Source organism: Hypanus sabinus, chromosome 4 (assembly GCF_030144855.1).
Source record: "Hypanus sabinus isolate sHypSab1 chromosome 4, sHypSab1.hap1, whole genome shotgun sequence".
NCBI classification, from domain to species: Eukaryota; Metazoa; Chordata; class Chondrichthyes; order Myliobatiformes; family Dasyatidae; genus Hypanus; species Hypanus sabinus.
In genome coordinates, this window is record NC_082709.1 from 161,040,527 (window position 1) to 161,054,477 (window position 13,951).

At 40.4% G+C, this 13,951-nt stretch overlaps 2 protein-coding genes across 8 annotated transcripts in view; one reads left to right on the forward strand and one right to left on the reverse strand.

Moving 5' to 3' along the window:
* Nucleotides 1–539, forward strand: part of filip1l (filamin A interacting protein 1-like) — a 134,522-nt gene extending 133,983 nt beyond the window's left edge. Inside the window, exon 5 of the mRNA XM_059968620.1 lies at nucleotides 387–539. Coding sequence (XP_059824603.1) covers nucleotides 387–506 — 120 coding nt within the window. The 3' untranslated portion in view covers nucleotides 507–539. The remainder of the gene's footprint in view (nucleotides 1–386) is intronic.
* The window catches only part of cmss1 (cms1 ribosomal small subunit homolog), a 277,146-nt gene extending 264,956 nt beyond the window's left edge, over nucleotides 1–12,190 (reverse strand). For 4 of the 7 annotated variants that reach the window (XM_059968623.1, XM_059968625.1, XM_059968621.1 and 1 more), the window contains exon 1: nucleotides 12,117–12,190. The gene's annotated coding sequence lies outside the window, so the exon portion shown is untranslated. The remainder of the gene's footprint in view (nucleotides 1–12,116) is intronic. The other 3 variants (XM_059968627.1, XM_059968624.1, XM_059968626.1) reach the window with 2 other exon arrangements.
* Between the last annotated feature and the right edge of the window lie 1,761 nt (nucleotides 12,191–13,951).

Below are 13,951 nucleotides of genomic sequence, written 5' to 3' on the forward strand. Positions count from 1 at the left end.
CACTTGTCCCCATCTACAGGTCTAAAAATGCAACTGCTAGAATTTCTCAACATCAAAAAACTTGTTAAACCTAGAAAAACTTTGCAAGAAATGGATAAAAAATTACACTGTAATCCATACCAACTAAAGTCTGAACAGTATTTGACAAGTTTCACACATTGCATTTGAAACATAATCTTAAGTACTGTTGTGCACACAGTGAATTATCGAATTGACTGTATTGCATCAAAACGTGGTGTTTTATAAAATAAATTGTCTAATTTAGCACCAGTCAAAACAAACAATTGTAGCTCTCTAAAGGATTCATTGCAAACTTCTTTATATTGCATATAAATACCACTGCTATATTCCATTTCTAATGCTTGTTCTGCAAATCTTTCCTACAGGTTGCACAAGAGAATATGGTACGACACCCAATTCCAACTCGGATTCCTAAACCAAGATCCAGTTCAATAAAGTTCAAGATGCCTGAAAGACCCATTTCCAAATCTGAGCTGCAGTCATAAGTATAACCTGTATGAAAACAGGCAAAAAGTGGTACCTCCAATTTCTGTAATCTAGTTTTGGAAAAATGTAACATATTTTATCTCGCATAGAATGTGCAAACAACTATTACCAATAGGCTGCAGGGTTATTTGTGTTCAGTTAAACCTGCACAAATGTGAATTGTTGACCATTTTCCACAACCTGTGTAGAAAATGGCTGCAAAAATCCATCACAAGCCTGAAAAATCAACTTGATAAATGATGTTAAGAGGTGATTGCCTCACAGAGAATTAAGATTAAAAGAAGTTATCTGTTAATCTTTTATGGTTATGCTAAGTTTCAGACAAGCTCCTAAAATGATAAGTTTCCAGCTGAATTCTCTGCCTAGCTGAATATTAAATGTCAATATTCTTGCTGTCAAGAATTGAACCATCTTTGTTGAGAAACTGTTCCTACAAAAGGATGTGGCAACAAGACCAACAGAGGAATTCTCTGCATCGTTGACCACTTCATTCCAGTTCAAGTGTAAATTTATAAAATATTTCTACATAAACTCAAGCATGATCTTACAACTTGAATAAAGGCACTCTCTTTGTAACAGCACAGAAGACTATCACAAGCTGTTAATGTTACTAGAGAGAGATCACTTGCTTTAGAGAGGAAGATTTTCAAAAAGATTCTTGTGAAAAAGAGGGATCAATTCAATTTAAGCATTAAGAACCAGATTAAAATGCACCGAACTGTTCAAATGGAAAATATAACTACCATAAGTAATGGATGCACTAAAACATTGTGGGAGGAATTGAATAGTTAAATATTGAATAAGGCTCCAAAAACTAAATGCAGATTATGCCAAACTGAAATATAGCTCAATTTGCGTCTATTGGTTTGCTTGAACAATTATGGTGTACGTTAAAAAGTTGCAAATGTGTCACATTCACAATGCACTTTATACCCGTTAGATACCTACCTAGTCAGAATTTCATTTTACATGCAAACTATATGCATACATTTTCAATGAGGTAATTTTTCCATTTCTTACAGCTCCTTATATATTAGGTTCAATTCTACTCCCAGTTATTTTATGATGTCCACTTCTTTTAATGAAAGTGCAATATTTTATTATCATTTCCAAGGAAAACTGATTTATACTTAACTGATGGATAGACATTGGGTAGGTCAACATACAAGGTATACAATTACTCTATCAACCACCACAAAAGTATCAATCACTCGTGCTCCTGTTTCTCCATAACAGATCATTTGGGGCACAGAAGTCAACATGGAGATAATGACACCTTTTTGGTAACCACAAGCTCCACTTGAGGTGGTAACTAATGATATCACATCTATCCATGTTTATCCTGAAGGAATAAATCAGAAAATGCGAAATACAGCTGTAATGAATTCTCAGATTAACCTTTCTCTACACCTTCTGCAGTTATGGTCCACTGGCTCAAATAATATCACAAAAAGTATTGCAAAAAAAAGACATCAAAGTCCAGAATTGAAAGTGATAAGATTCCTTAGCTTCCACACAAATAAATTCTATCACTCTACTTCATGCTGGGAAAATAATTCCTCAGTTCCTATGGCATTGGATTGGAGCCCATTCAACTGATTAGGGATTCTAAAGCTGAAGATTAGAAAAGAAGTTTTTTTTTAAACCAATGGTGCTTTAATGTTTTTAATCATTTCGTAGTGTATTCATGTGCTTAATTAATTCATTTACAAATAGTATTAAGAATTATAGAACACAGAAGAGTACAGCACAGGAATATAGACTATGTCCCACAATGTCTGTGCCAACTATGATGCAAAGTGAAACTATTCACATGTGAATGCACGATTCACAACCCTCCATTTCCTTCATGCTTTTGTGCCTGTCTAAATACCTCTTAAACACCACTGTTGTATTTGCTCCCACCAACACTCCAGCAGAATGTTTCAAGGCCCTACCTGTCTCTGTATTAAAATAAACTTGTCCCATATATCTCCTTTTATCTTTCCTCCTATTACCTTAAATGTATATCCTCCAGTATCAGACATTTCAATCTGGGAAAGTGGCTTGACTCTAGCTAGCCTATCTTTGTCTCTCCTCATTTTATGAACATCAGTCAGATTTCCCCTCAGCCTCTAACACTGCAGAGAAACTTCTCCTTTAATCTCTACTCTCTAATCCAGGCAAGATCTTTGTGAACCTCCTCTGCACCCTCTCCAAAACCTTCACATTTTTCCTACAATGAAGTCACTGCCCCAAACACAGCCTAACCAATGTCCTATGCAGCTGCAACATAACTTCCTGTCGCATACACTCACTGGCACGACTAATGAAAGAAAGCACGCCATATTCCTTCTTTACCACACATTACAAGTGCTGCAACTTTCAGGGAACTATAGACTTGAACCCCAAGACCCCTCTGTACATCCAGTTCTCTTTGTTTCCTCCCAAAGTGCCACACAGCATATGTGCCTGAATTCAGCTCCGTCTGCCATTTCTTCATGCTGTCTGCAGCTGATCTGTGACAACCTTCTTCACCACCAATATTTGTGTCATTTGCAAACTTGTGTCAGCCCATATATTTTATCCAAATCATATAAATAATGAAAATAACACAGATCCCTGTGGAACATTGCTTATCACAAAACTCCTGAAGAATAATATCACACTCCCACTGCCCCAAAACAGGAAATTTTACTGTGGTAAGACAGTGGTAATAAACCTGATTCTGATTCACTATACTCCGTTTCTATGGCCAGGTTAATTTTAAATTGATTCTACCAAGTGATAGTGGATCTCATTCAGCTTAATTTTGTGCATCAGCCTGTCATGAGGGAGCTTGTAAAATGCCTTACGAAATTCCTTGAAGAAAACATCCACTGCCCTACACTTATCAATCATCTTCATAAATGCATCGTTTGTAAGGAATGACCAGTCGCTCACAAAGCTATGCTAGCTATCCCTAACAAAGCCCTGCTTTTTAAAATGTGAGTTTTATTTGAAACACCTGAGTGTTAAAGTTATCAGCACAAGCAATCCTCTGCATCTGGCTCTGGCAGTACACAAAATTCGACACAATTCAGTCTGATGCACTGCAACTACTTACAATACAGAATACAACACTACCACCTGCTGGCAAATGAACATTATTGCATTAACATTTCTCAAGTGCATCTGCAAAAGCAGTCTATCTGCCACATCAATCTTTTCTAAGGACTTCCATGTACAATGCACCATAACACCATAAGATATAGGAGCAGAATTAGGCCATTTGGCCCATTGAGTCTGCTCCGCCACTTCATGACTGAACCAATATTCCTCTCCAATGTTTGTGTCGACTGAGGTCCCAAATAAGTTTGGCAAATATGTTCCAAAACACTTCATATAAAATCATACAGCACAGACACTGGCCCTTCAACCAATCATGTCCATGTGGAGCACCTATCTAGGGTGCAGAGATATACCAGGATTAGAAAGCATGTATTATGATAGGTTGAGCATGCTGAGGCTTTTTTCTTTGGAGACAGCTTGACAGAGGTGTACAAGAGAGTTGGAGGTATACATGAGAGAGGGGCTGACCAAAGTTGATTGGAAGGGGACACTAGCAAGGATGATGGTAGAACCGCAAAGGCGGGAGTTTCAGAGGGTAACTCAGAAGGCACAGGATAAGTACATCCCTAAAATGAATAAGTATTCTAAAGGAAAGATGAAGCAACCATTGGTGACAAGGGAAGTCAGAGATAGCATAAAAGCAAAAGAGAAGGTATATAATGTAGCAAGTATTAGTGGGCAGCTAGAGGATTGGGAAACTTTAAAAACAGAAGGCAACTAAAATAAACATAAGAAAGGATGAAATATGAAGGCAGTTAACCAAAAATATCAAAGAGAATACTAGAAGTTTTTTTCCGATACATAAAGTGTGGAAAGAGAATGAGTGCAGATATCATTACGCTGGAAAATGATGCAGGAGAGGTAGTAACAGGAGACAAAGAAATGGCAAACAAACTTAAATATTTTGCATCAGTCTGCACTGTGGAAGAGACTACCAGTACGCCAAATATTTGAGAGTATCAGGGGAGAGAAGTCAGTGTCATTGCTATTATGAAAGAGAAAGTGCTTGGGAAGCCGAAAGGTCTGAAGGAAAATAAGTCACCCAAGGACTAAACCCAAGAGGTGCTAAAGAGATTGTGGAGGAATTAGTAATGATCTTTCAAGATCACTAGATTTTGGAATGGTTCTGGAAGACTGGAAAATTGAGTACGTCACTACTCTCTTCAAGAATGGAGGGAGGCAGAAAAAAGGAAATTATAGGCCAGTTAATTGAGATCCATTATTAAGGATGAGGTTTCAGGCTGCATGATAAAGTAGGCCACAGTCAGCATGGTTTCCTTCAGAGGAAATCTTGCCTAACAAATCTGTTGGAATTGAGGAAATAATAAAGAAAAGTCAGTGGATGTTGTTTAAATGGATTTGCAAAAAGCCTTTGGCAAGGTGCCACATATGAGGCTGCTTAACAAGATAAGAGCCCATGGTGTCGCAGGAAAGATAATAACACGTAGAGAAGATTGGCTGATTGGCGGGAGGCAAAAAGTCAGAATAAGGGGGGCCTATTCAGGTTGGCTGCCAGTGACAAGTGGTGTTCCGCAGGGCTTGGTATTGGGAAGCTTCTTTTCAAGTTATACATCAACAATTTAAATGACATAATTGATGGCTCTGTGGCCAAGTTTACAGATGATGCAAAAGTAAGTGGAGGGGCAGGTAATATTGTGGAAGCAGAGAGTCTGCAGAAGGACTGAGACTGGGAGAATGGACACAGAAGTGGCAGATGTACACAAAAATATGAAGGATAGCTTGGGTAAATGCAAACAGGCTTTTTCCACTGAGGTTGGGTGGGATTACAAGTAGAGGTCGGGTGGGACTACAAGTAGAGGTCATGGATTAAGGATGAAAGATAAAATATTTAAGGAGAACAGGAGGGGTAAATTCTTCACTTAGATGGTGGTGAGAGTGCAGGATGAGCTACCAGCGCAAGTGATGGAGGTGGGTGGAATTTTAATATTTAAAAGAAATTTAGACAGGTACATGAATGGGAGGAATATGGATGGCTATGGTCCAGGTGCAGCTCAATGGGATTAGGGAGATTAATAGTTCCCACATACTAGATGGGCCAAGGGGTCTGTTTCTGTGCTGTAGCATTATAAATTTGACATATTGGTCAGTTATACAATCTTTACCCTGAGGTCACCTCACACCTTCAATAAATGAAAATATCTTCATGTGTGATCGTATTTCTTTAAGCCAATTCCAATCTTATAATATATACAAGCATTTTATATCAGTTTTCCAGAACATTTTCAAGATATTTTGATACTAGATTGGTATTCAAATATCAACTTTCAACCAAGAAACAATGATTTCTTTCCAACCCTTTGGGACCATACCTGTGGCAAGAGAGGCCCCAGCAATCTCCTCTCCTGCCTCCCTCAATCACCGGAGGATATCCACCTTCATGTTATTCAAGAGAGCCAACAACTCCATCTTCTTGATATCAACATACCCTAAAACATTAGCAAACTCCGCATTGGTCTCACTATCCTCCATGTCCTTCTCTTCAATGAATAAAAATGCTACATAATCAATTAGTACCTTGACCACTTCCTCAGGGTCCAGACATAATTTCCCTTCCATGCTCCCCTCTAATCCTCCCTTCTCTCTAACTACCTCGTTTTAATGTATATAAAATGCCTGGAATTTTACTGAATCCTATTCACCAAGGTCATTTTGTTTTGCTCTCATGATTCATTGTTTGAGTTCTTTCTTGTTGTCTTTATATTCTTCAAGGGCCCTGTCTGATTTCACCTTCTGAAAGCTTACACATGCTTCCTTTTCCTTTTTAACTAAATTTGCCACATCTCCAAGATTCCTAATTCTTGCCATCCTTGTCCTTCTTCCTCATTGGAACATGCTAGTTCTGAGCTCTGACAATCTTGAATTTAAATGACTCCCACATGTCAGACATGGACTTGCCCAGTAACTGCTGCTCTCAATCGACTCTGCCTTGTAATGATGTAAATTGCTTTGTCCAAAATTTAACACTGCCTCCCCCAACCTCCCACAAAGTTGGGATTTCTGTTCCCAAGTTCCTCTCCCACTGAAATTCTAAGCACCTGGCCGAGCTCACTTCCAAATGCACAAGGTATTGTCTGGCCCTGTCACTGGTTAAGACAATTTATATACTGTTTTAAGAACGCCTCTTGGATGCAACTGTCAAATCTGACCCAGCTAATCCTCTTGCACTGAGGAGGACCATATTAAGAACATTTAAGTCACCTACTATGACAATCCTGTTGCTTTATCATCTTTCCATAATCTACCTACATATATCTCCCACTGGCTATTGGGAGCCACAGTACAATCCCAGAAATAGTGTTAGCACCTTTTACATTTCTGAGATCTGCCCATATGGCCTCAGTGGAGGACCCCTCCGGCACGCCAATGTATTTCACATCTTCAGCAACTAGACGTTATGCTTCAAGCCGTTTCTTCACTCCTCTGTCATCCATCCTGTCTACGTCTCCTCCAGGTCAATCAGCAGCCATTAACAAACCTTTGCCAACCTCACCCTGTCAGCACCACCATCACAAGTCTCATTTAGTCACCATGTTGCCTGCACTGCATCACTCTCATTCAGTTTGTTCTCTCTTCCAGTTTTCATTTTACAGTGCATTTGCTTAATAACTTTTCAAATGAGGAAATGTCAAACCTGAAACATCATCTTTTTTTTTCCTCAGCCTAGCATGCTGAAGATTTCCAGCAGTTTCTGATTTTGTTCTAAAAATTTAAGTGATTTATTGTTCAGGAATGCTCCCACTATATTTCCTTCATACACTCTTCTCCACCCTACTCAGACCTTCTGTGTCTAGGAGCAGAAAGAACCCAGACTGTGGTCCTTCCCTACCGAGCCTTAGCATTGGCTGCACTGAGCTTCCGTGCACTCCACACTGCAAGCTTCTGCAGCTGGACTGTGCCAATCCACAGCATTCCCATACAGACTGTGCTGGAAGGCCAACAAGTTTCCAGCAGACCAAACAGCATGTTTCTCCAAGTTGATGTCTTTCCAGTAGCACTTAATGCCTGTCTCGATGTGTGATCCTGGGACATCCCATAGACCAGGGAGTCCTCTGTTAAGCAACTGCTGGAGATGCATCAGGATACAGACCACAGCATCCTTCTTTACACCCTCTGAGCAAATTCACAGTCTGCAGAGTTGGGTGACCGTCTCTCTTCTACCACAGCTATCTGAAGGGCAGCGTGCGCTGGGGGGAGATATGGGGAAGGATCTAACCGTGAGCGGCCCCTCTCACCAAGTGAGGTCTTGGTGCTTGTTGATGAGATCTAGTGATGAGGCATTCTGCCAGATGGTTTGGACAATTTGTTCAGGGAATCACCCACCGTATCAATAGAATCCCTGTCATAGAGTGTCTGCAGGACTTTCTGTGCTGACTATATCTTTTATTTCAAAAACAGGCTTTATTTGTGATTAAAAAAAAAACATAAAAATGAAGAAACAAGTGCAAAAAAAATCTAACTTCTTTACACAAGAGTGCTTGGAGCAGGGGTGGCGAACTTTTTTGAGATTGTGTGCCTAAATTGCTAATAATCTAAGAAATTCTCTCTTGTGCCATGGTAATTTTGAGCAGAGATTATCATCGAATGATAAATTAGTAAAAATAATTATGGACTTCTAAGGAAAAAGTAATGAGTCCTTATTTATGTCTATTCAGTGTCTTACGAATAATGGAAGTACAACTGAGAAAGATTGAAATAAATGAAGTATTGTAGAAAAAGCTGATCAAAAGATCTTAACGATGTAGAACAGCACAGCACAGGAACAGGCCATTCAGCCCGCAATGCTGTGCTGAACCAGCTAAAAAGATCAAAAGCACCCAAAACAATAATCCCTCCTACGTACACCATGTCCATATCCCTCCAACTTCTTTACATCCCATGTGCTTATACAAATGTCACTTAAAAGCCTCCAATGTATTCGCTTTACCACCATACCAGGCATCCACCACTCTCTGAGTAAGAAACTTTCCCCTCATATCCCCCTTGAGCGTACCCCCCTCACCTTCAATGCATCACCACTGGCATTAGACAATTCAACCCTGGGAAACAGATACTCTTTGTCCACTCTATCTCTGCCTCATAATCTGGTAAACTTCTATCAGATCTGTGCAACCAGAAATGCAAGCCATTCTCCAGATGAGGCCTAACCAGTTTTATAAAGTTGTAACATATCCTCCTGACTTTTGAACTCAATGCCTCGACTAATAACAGCAAGCATTCCATAAGCCTCGTTAACCACCTTATTGACCTGTGTAGCCACTTTCAAGGAGCTATGAACTTGGAACCCAAGATCTCTCTGCTCAGCAACACTGTTAAGAAACTTGCCCTTCATAGTGTACTGTCAGCTTACGTTTACCCTACCGAGGTGCAACACCTCACATGTATCTGTGTAAACTCCATCTGCCATTTCTTAGCCCATATCTACAAATGATCTATGTCGTGCTGTATTCTTTGCCAGTCTTCAACACTATCCACAACTCCACCACATTTTCATTTTCATCCAAGTCATTTATACACATTACAAACAGCAGAGGTCCCAGCACAGATCCCTGCAGAACTCCACTACTTACAGACCTCCAGCTCGAGTAAGTTCCTTCAACTATTACCCTGTCTTCTATATACAAGCCAGTTCTGATTCCAAACAGCCAATTCACCACAGACCTGATGCACCTTAATCTTCTGGATTAGCCTCCCATGAGGGGTTTTGTCAAATGCCTTCCAAAAATCCATGTAGACAACATCCACTGGCCTACCTTCATCAATCTCTCTCAGCAGCTTTTCAAAAAACTCAGTCAGGTTGGTACGGCACCAGCTGCCATGCAGAAAGCCATGCTGGTTTTCCCTAATTAGGCCATGGGTTCCCAAATGCTCATATATCCTATCCCTAAGAACTTTCTCCAGCAATTTCCTTGCAGCTGGTGTCAAACTCACAGGTCTATAGTTCCCAGGACTTTCCCTTGTTCCCTTCTTAAATAAAGTATTAGCCAGTCACCATCCTCCGGAACCTCACCAGTGGCTAAAAAAGACACGAAGATACTGGTCAAGGGTCCACCAATCTTGTCTCTTGCCTCTTTCAATAGCCTGAGGTAAATCCCATCAGGCCCCGGGGACTTATCCACTCATTAGGAGGGCCAACACCTCCTCCTCCTTGATCTCTAAGTGCTCTAACATATTTATACACTCAATACAGATCTCCTGGTTCTCCATATCATTTTCCTTGGTAAATATAAAAGCAAAGTACTCATCAAGTACCTCACACACATCCAAGCAAATGTTCCCCCCTTTATCGTTGAGTAGTCCCACTCTCTCCCCAGTTACCCTCTTACTCTTGATGTACACATGGAATGCCTTGGGATTCATCCTAATCCTACTTGCCAAAGACTTCTCATGGCCATTCCTGGCTTTCCTAATTCCTTTCTTTAGTTTTTTATTGGCTTCTTTATACTCCTTGTGTGCTTTGCATGATCCTAACTTGTGAAGCTTTATGTATTTTTCCTTTTTCTTCTTGACTAAATTCATCACCTCTCTGGACAGCTTTCCATTCCCATCCTTGTTTCTAACTGGAACACACTGTTCCTGTACTTGGTGCAAATGATCCTTAAACACCCTCCACATGTCTGATGTGGACTTGCCAGAAAATAGGTGTTCCCAAATTACACTTCTTAGTTCCTGCCAAATGCTCATCCCTACTCCAATCTAAAATTATCTCACAAGGACCATACGTATCCTTATCAATGGAAATCGGAAAGTTGTGGTCACTATTCCCCAACTGTTCACCCAGTGAAAGGTCAGTCACCTGGCCAGGCTCATTACCCCACACCAGGACCAGTATGGCCCCTCTTCTTGTTCGCCCATCCACATTTTGATTCCTGGATCCATTTAAGAAATCCTGCCCCTTCCAAACCCCTTACACTAAGAATATCCCCGTTTATACCAGGAAGTTGAAATCCACCATGAGAACAACCCTATTATGTTTACGCATCTCCTTAATCTGATTATATATCTGTTCTGCAATGGCTTGTGGGGGGGCTGCAGTACAATCCCATCAATAGTAGTGCAAATCCCCCACCTCTTCTTCCTCCATCTTTTCTAAAATGTCAAAAACATGTTAATCACCCATTCCTGCTCCTCTCTCAACCAAGTTTCAGTACTTCCACGTACATATCCATGCTTTAAGTTCATCACACTTAACCAAAATATCCCCAGCATTAAATAAACACATTTCAAACTGTTCAACCTATCATATGTTATTTCAATTTTGCCTTTCAATACTTTCCCTCACATCTACCTACAAGTCTGATCCTTACATTACTAACCTGGGGCTCTGGTTCCCAGCCCCTGCAAACTAGTTTAAACTCTCTTGAGTAGTGCCTGCTAATCTCCCAGCCAGGATATTGGTTTCTTCACCTCCCCGCCCCCCAAGTTCAGGTGCAAACTGTCCCTCTTGTACTGATCACCCCTTCCCCAGAAGAGGTTCCAATGATCCAACAACTTGAAACCCTGTCCCCTGCACCACCTCTGCAGCCACTCAGTTACCCATGCCATCAGCCCATTCCTCCCTGCATTAGTCCATGGCATGGGGAGTAATCCAGAGATCACTACTTGGAGGTCCTTCTACTTAGCCTCTTTCCTAAACTCTATGTACTCACTGCATAGGACCTCTTCCCCATTTCTGCCTACGGTATTGGTGCCAACCTCCAGATGTTCCCCCGTTCCCCTTGAGGATATCCTGCAGCTGCTCTGAAACACCATGGACTCCAGCATCCGGGAAGGAACACATCATCTTGGTATCTCTTTCGCAGCCACAGAATCTCCTTTCAGTCCCCCTAACAATTGAGTCCTCCAATAACTACTGCACTTTACCCTTCCTCAGAGCCAGCTAGAGTGGCTCCAGACTGGCTGCTGCCATGATCTGATGGGTCATCCTCCCCAGGAGTATCCAAACAGGTATACTTGTTGCTGAGAGGAATGTCCACAGGAGAACCATGAACTGACTTCTTACTCCCCTTACCTCTTAATATTAAACTTTTAAAAATACGTCTGAAAAATAACATCATTTCTAAAAAGTATTGTTATTGCAATCATTTACTATCCAAATACTGATGCGTGAGTTGCTATAGCCGGAGGCAAGCGTGGACCAATTTGTTGCCGAAGGGCCTATCTCCGTGTAGTATTACTCTAGCTAACTCAGCTGATTCAGAACAGATACATCCACGGTTATCCCGGTCTGCTTTACTGATTTTAACTAGCTAATACACCACTCAACATGCCTTGTAATACTGGTAGAGCTGTTGTTGTTGGGGATTGCAAAACAAACCAAGTTTACAACGCAGTCTTCTGGTAAACAGATATTCACATGTAATTTCCTGTGCATGATATAAAAGCAGCGCTGAGACTCAGTTCCCCAAATACGACTATTTAACACACAAAGTTTGGGGTGGGGAGGTTACACGAAAAACCTTTCAAAACACAGTTTTCTGGGAATGAGAACCCTCGCTTACCTTGCCTCTAAATACAGTCACGCTCCGTCCCTCCGTCTGTGGGCAGCGTGGCTTCAACTCCTGGTTTCGAAAGCACTTTCCACACGATGCGGACCGGACCTAATGGTATAAAATCCAGGTAGAGAGGTCAACGACAAAGCTGACGTCCGCAATGATGCCTCACTGTGTTTTAGATTTTTACTGAATCTGCAGTAAATTGTTTAGAATCTCTTTCATACCCTTCTATAGCACCACTGGTTGAAACTGCTGTGCTGAATATGAAACTACTGATTTCCAGGGTAACCAGATGACGCCGGAAGTAGATAGCAACATATATAAAAAAAACTGGAAGAACTTAGTCAGACTCCCATGAAGGGAAATGGTTTGTCGGGATTTCGAGTCAAAGATTTTCATTTCAACATTAATATCCCCAGCGAAAGGAGAATGGTTCTGAATCTTTGTATATGGTTGCATTAAACTCTGGCAAAAATAAACTATTTTCTTTGCAAACTTGCAGTATTTATTGAATTATACTCTGCCCTACAGTATGACTAATGGTAGAGAACCTAAAACTATCTCCTCCTGTGACTTCTTACTCTTGCTATCATATCTTCACCAAGCTTGAGTTTCTGAGTGAACCAATACTTGTCCTTTAGTGACAAATCTACCTCACCTCCATTTGCAAAGTCGTCATCCAATCTGTAATTGGTTTCTATCATCTGCGGAAGACTAGTGGTATGAAAGGTGAGAACTGGGGGAATGCAGTCCTTGTTTGGCATGGTAGGGGAGGGGTTGAAAAGAAAAGTGTACAAAATGGAACAGGCATCAACAGTTGCAGGGGTGAAATCAAAGTTGAGGAAAAATTTGGATGTACCAGTGTAATTTTTTTTACCGGAATACTTAAGGAGCAGCTAGGGAAACTAGGAAATCTGAATGGAGTCTTTTCATGAAGTCCCAAAACGATTGGAAAATGTCCGATAAAGAAAACTGTGGGTTGATAGGCTTTTAATGGATATTGAACACTGACTTCAGCCCTGTGATGGACATTGAGAAGTCAAGAATGGGAAATTTAATTTCCAACAGGCTTCAGGAACGCAGGTCCAGACCTGAGATGGGTTTGCTAGAGTTCACAGTTAATTCACAAAGAGTCCTTAATGATCAATAGTTACTGGAAACCCCAGGTCAAAGTACAGAATTCCCATTAAATCCATATATAATTATGTATGATGTAATTATGTAAGGACTTAAAGGGAAAAAATAATTTTTTGTCACTTAAACATGGGCCCAAAAGCACAGTTAATAATTCACTCTTGAAACACGAGTTCATTTTTTTCTCCACAGACCATACTTGACACCACAGAAGTTAATAATAATGACTTTATAGGGGTTCTTGGCATACTGGTTATGAAATGTAGAAAGTCAACATGTAGATAACAAACATTTTTGGAAAGAAAATACATTGCTCCTCACTGCAAGGGAATTGGTAATCTTGGAAAACTTAATACCATTCCTGGAAACAACATGTAGATTTTGTCACCTATATCTGAATTAGTACTTGAATAAGTAAGAGCATAGATTGCATTCACTTTTGGATTAGAACTCACTATGAGAACTATAGTGAGTACTCACGATGAGGAGAGGTTTAGAAGAATAAACAGCAATTTGATTGGATAATATTTCAAGGTTCTGTGAGGGTTTAACAGGATAGATAATAAAGAGATGATTCCTCTAGTTAAAATTCCAGAAGTAGGAAAATGTAGGACATTGGACATGTTGGACTAAGACAAATTGGGAAACTTGTTGAAGCATAGTGTTCTCTAACCTAAAAAGTGTGTGGTTAACTAATTAATGTGCTT